Raw genomic sequence first — 5,333 nt, 5'->3', positions numbered from 1 at the left:
TGTATAAACCTTAGTTCTCACGTCTCTCCTCACTGTACAGGAGGCTCCCTCATAAAAATGGCTGGGATCCTCCAAGTGCTTTGTTGGTCTGACCTGTTCCAGTCTGCTTTTCATCCTCACCCTGCCATGGGGAAGGAGGAAGAGATGGGGGGTGGGGGGGAGGGCAGGCAAGGAAGGTTTTATTGGTCTTTGGCTTCCAAACACTGCCCCTCTTTGAAACATAAAGTTGTTTAGAAAGGTCTCACCAGCATAAAATTCCAGTAAATCTTTCTAGCCCCAGAAATCTGCCATCTAACCAGTACCTCTGGACCCATATTCTGGCTTAGCTGCAGCTCGGTTCTAACAGGCTTGAATGCCAGAATCTCAGGAGTCTGATCTGTGGACCTGCAAATCAGCCCTCATTCTCTCTTGGAAGAGTCATTAATTTCATCTCATCACTGCAGCAATTGAGTTACAACTGAACACAAACTTTCTCGTTTTATTTTGGAATACTTGAAATGTCTGTAAATTCTTAGATGATGTTTATGACCAAGTACTCAGAAGAGCCTTCCCTTGACCCCACCAGGGCATCATGTTCTCTTCTCCGCCTAAGGAGTCCCTCACCTTCTGACTTCTGTCCCCCCCTGAGGTGCTGAAAATGCCTTTCACCTCAAACTTCAAATTGGTCTAAACTGAGGAGTGTCTGGAGGGAGTGGTGACAGGCCTCAAGTCTGACATGTGGGCATTAGTTGGAAGAATTAGGGATATTTGGTTTTGAGAAGAGAGAGCTGTCATAGGGAAGAAATTTGTCCCATCTGGTCCCAGAAGTCAGAACCAGGGTCAGTGGGTGGAAGCTGCAATGAGGCTGATTTGGGCTGAATGTCCTAACAGAGCTGCCCCAAGTAGAGAGGTGGTGAACTCCGTCCTCACTCACTTGGAGATCTTCCAGAAGAGCCTGGATGGACCCAGTTTGTTGTAAACAGAATACTTGAGTTTCCTTCTGAGTCGTGAGACCCTGCGGTACTCTCTGCTCTCAAGGGTATAAACAAGTCTTACCTCTGCCCTCCCAGGATCCTCCAGAACTGGCGTGTGTAGAACTGGCAAATAGCAAATGTTGGTCCTTCATTTTTGAAGAGGACCAATGCCACCCCAGGGGGCCTTGCGAGTGAATTGAATTTAGGTGAAACCAATTAGCTCCAAGTCATCAGCCTCCCCCTCCCTGCTAAAAGAATGAGTGTAGTCCACAGCTGTCCTTAGCCTTGTATCTCTGGGCTCTGGGGGATGCACGTTGAGGGCTCTGACCAGCCCCCTAAATCCAAGTTCAGACTCTCCTTTGGAAGAGAGCCACGGGCTCTGAATGTAAGAGAACACGTGCTGACTTGTGGGAGGCAGCTGATGGGAGCCCTGACCACACTACTAATAAAACGGGCTTGCTTTCCAAATGGCGTTTCCATGCGCTTAAATGCTGCCCCTCCACTGAGTCTCCTCCCAAGTGATCTGCTGGAATGAGACCCCTCACCTGACTGCAGGCTGTGAGCCTTGAGGCAGCAAGGTGATGGAGTGGATAGAGCACCGGACGTGCCATCAGAAAGACGTAGGGCCAAATCCCACCTCTGACACTAGCTCTGTGATTGATTCTTGCCAGAGGTTCAGTTTCCCCATCTGTAAAATGTGGAGATTGGATTGATTGACTGCTAAGGTACCTTCCATCTCCATATCTATTAGCCTGAAGTCCTATAACCAGCAATGCCTGGGACCCTTCCTATCTGACCCTGACCCTGACCTAGGCAAATGCTCCCTGCAACAGAACCAGAGATGGTACCTTTCTCACTCCTGGAGAGTCTTTGGCTGGCTTCCTTACCTTGGACAACAATTCTCACCTCCTCCAGGGCCACATTTCTTTCCTTAGCCTTTAATCTCAACCATGTTGAAACCCCAGTGTCACAGAAACATAGATTAAGAATTAGAGATTGTAGGCTCTTTGGGACGGGGCAAGGACTGTCTGCCTTTGGATCATACCCACTTCCCTCAGTGTCCCAGACAGGAATCTGCATACAACATACACTCTGATCATCTGCATCCAATGTGAATTAAATGTAATTTCTAAAAACCATTCTCCAGGAGAAGCTGGACAGAAGCACCTCCCCACCCCAAAGCTCTGGGGAAAGTGCCCAGTCGTTATCTGATCCTGACGGTCACCCACTCAGCAGGTCTCTCAGCTTTGCTCTCACTGTGCCGCTCAACTCTGGTGGGGATGGTGTCCCAATCCACAAAGCGAAACTGGTTCACAGACCTCTTCATTGACCTTACAAAAACAGCATCTTCTTTGTTATGAAACAAGTTCCTTAAGAGGAAAATAAAGGAAAAAAAAATTAGGGTTGTTAGGAAGAAAAATTCACCAGCAATCTGCTCCAAATAAACATTCTCCTAATGAAAATTAGAAATTTATTCATCTGACATTAAGAGCCCAGTAGGTGCCAGTGCTTATCTTCGAGCACCTCCTATTTGAGGGATATTTTCCCATTTTTTCTGGACCCTTGAGATAATGACCAAGTGACTTTGATGTGGCTCTTACTCATTTTTATTCTAATCATATACCTTGTTTATTCTAAATTTTGCAATTCGATTGGGCCATATTTGGAGTTCAGTTGTTAAAAGTTTATGCTTTCAGAATTCATAGATTTGGAACTGTAAGGGACTGTAGAGGTCACCTTGCCCAAGCCTCCCATTTTACTGATAAGAACCGCATCTCACAGGGATGAAATTGATGGCGTGAAGATCACAGCTGAGATTTGAACCCAGATCCCTCCAAAGCCAAGGCTCTTTCTGCCTCACTTTGTGATCCTTAGTTTCCTGTTTAAAATCATAGGATCAAAAACTTAAAGCTAGAAGTCCATCAAAGCCCCTCATTTTACAGAAATTGAGGCACAAGGAAGTAAGGAGAAATGGCCAGGATCACATGGTAGTAAGTGCCCAAGTTGAGATGTGAACCACGGTCTTCTGATTCAAAATCTTGAGCTCTCTCCATCAGACCACATTGCTCCTCTTTATTATGCTTGATTCATATTTAAAATCAATGTTTGCATGTCTAATTGCATTTATCTGAGCTTTAATACAAACAGGATAATGAAAACTCCATTAAGACAAGGGGACAGCCATGGCTCTGCCACTTACTGGTTATGACATTGACAAGATGAAACCTGAAGGGTTTGGACCACCCAGGTAGTCTTGAAGACTGCTTCCAGCTCTAACATCTGGAGAAAACCTGGACCAGATTCACAGACCTGGGTCTGTGTGCAGAAATGCGCCTACAAGCTAAGTCTATGACCCAGGGCTCTGACCTGGAGCCTCTGGGAAACTCAGTTTATTGCTGAAACCAGAAGGTGGGACCAGATTGGCAGAACTCACCCAGGTGCCTGGTCCCACCTTACAACCAGAGGGAGGCAGGCAAGGACTCTGAGTGGACTCCAGAGCTGCCAGCTGGGGAGAATCCCCAGGATGCCTGTAGTCATGTTCCATACGACTTCAAAGCTGGCTTTATAGCCTCTCACTAAGGTGACAGAATGGATAGGGAACTGGATTTGGAGTCAGGAAGACGAGTTATTTTTTTTAAGTGACATGAATATTCCTCTCATTTAAAATTCTAATAATTGCATTAAAACCCTAAAAATTTTCAAGTCTCAATAAAGACATTAACCCAGAAAAACACAACAGGTTTGTTTTTGCTTTCTTTTCTTCTGCCTAGTTAAGGTCATGTGTCTATAATTTCAATTATAAAAAATACTTTCAGAAATAGCTCAAATATTTGGGCATTTACAAACCCAGACCTACGCAACACCTACAAAAATACAACCATCAAAGAACTGAATTGGAATGAAGGGAAAAAATAAAAATTGGAGAGAAACACAGTGGCCATGATTAGGTGATGCCCACCTAGTAAAAATGGGAATGAAATCTAAAATAACTGCTAGGTTTAATAATATATGAATTAAATTTTAATGGTATCTTTGCAAAACTAAAAAAAGGGGATAATAAAATTTATATTGAAAAACAAATGCCATAAATATCAAGGGGAATTAGGTAGGAAGGAAGATGAACTGGAAATTGCATTATTCTGCACCAGAAGTGTAAAAAATACTGTGGCCCACTCCTGTCCACACTTGTCCAAGCCAGATTAAAATGTAAATGGGATTAATAAAACAAGATTAATAAAAATACAGTAGACCACAGATGATGCTAATATGTAGCTTTATAAATAAGTATGTGGTGAGAAAGGATCTTATATGTGTTTCAAATGCCCTTATCTCTACTTGCGTTTGACACTATTGTCCTAGACCACATTATACTATAAAAGTAGTTATGGTCACAACTATATGGTACTGAATATGCAATATAAAATTTAGTCAGTGTAACAGCATAGATAATCTAGATTAGAATCAAAAGGATATTATAGATCAATATTTGTTGCAAGATTTTAAAAACACCATAAAAAAACTTGTTCAATTGAAACTCTGGAAAAACTACTTAGCAGTATATTAGAAAATGGGATTAGATCTTCATCCTATACCATACACCATTATAAATTTCAAGCAGATTAATACCCTAAATATTTAAAAATCATTTTTAAAATGAGAAGAAAAATAAGTGAATCATAGAGATAAGGACAATTGGTGTGTCTTGAACAAAGAGAAGACTGGACAAAACAAGAAAGTTGGTACATTTTATGCAGTGAAAACTTGAGTTGATGTGGCATAATGAACTGATAACTATCATCAGGGAGACTGGGGATTGAGTCACTTCGAGTAAGTCACTTCCCTACTGGGGAGTGGGGGGGAGGCCCAGTCACCTCTCTAAGACTCTAAGTTTTAGAACAGATGTGGCTCTGGGATAATAGAGGGAGTTAACTGATAAAATAACATCTCTAGCATACATACATGCAATTTTGACATTTAAAATCTATAAGAATTTGACAAAAATTGATAAGTGAACAAGTAATCTCTTGAGTAAGAAGCACAAATTATCCAGAAAGACCTGAAAAATATTTCCAAATGCTACAAACCAGAGAAATATTAGTAAAGCATCTCTAGAAACCCACCAAACCCACTAAGCATGGAAGTGAAGGCAGTACTTACTTTTCAAGGTATGTAGACCATACTGTTTCTAAAATGACAAGAGATTTTAAATTAGTCTTTTCCAAACATCTGTGCCACATTTAAAAACATCTATCCTGCATCTAAAAAACACTAGTAAATAGACTTCTCTTCTTTGCTGAGGAGTTTGCATTCCTCTTTACTCGAAAACACTGTCCTTTACATAGAGGACTTCAAAAGAACGAATGAATGAAAAAGCATTGG

General features: G+C 41.9%; 1 protein-coding gene across 1 annotated transcript in view; it reads right to left on the bottom strand.

Annotated features, from left to right (window-relative positions):
- Nucleotides 1-2,049: 2,049 nt before the first annotated feature.
- The window catches only part of LRRC72 (leucine rich repeat containing 72), a 28,709-nt gene continuing 25,425 nt past the window's right edge, over nucleotides 2,050-5,333 (bottom strand). Inside the window, exons 8-9 of the mRNA XM_072650829.1 lie at nucleotides 5,112-5,139; nucleotides 2,050-2,323 (exon numbers count right to left, since the gene is read on the bottom strand). Coding sequence (XP_072506930.1) covers nucleotides 2,158-2,323; nucleotides 5,112-5,139 — 194 coding nt within the window. The 3' untranslated portion in view covers nucleotides 2,050-2,157. The remainder of the gene's footprint in view (nucleotides 2,324-5,111; nucleotides 5,140-5,333) is intronic.

The sequence above is a fragment of the Notamacropus eugenii genome, chromosome 3, assembly GCF_028372415.1.
Source record: "Notamacropus eugenii isolate mMacEug1 chromosome 3, mMacEug1.pri_v2, whole genome shotgun sequence".
NCBI lineage: Eukaryota > Metazoa > Chordata > Mammalia > Diprotodontia > Macropodidae > Notamacropus > Notamacropus eugenii.
Note: the sequence above shows the minus strand (reverse complement) of the source record. Positions and strands in the feature narration are given on the sequence as shown.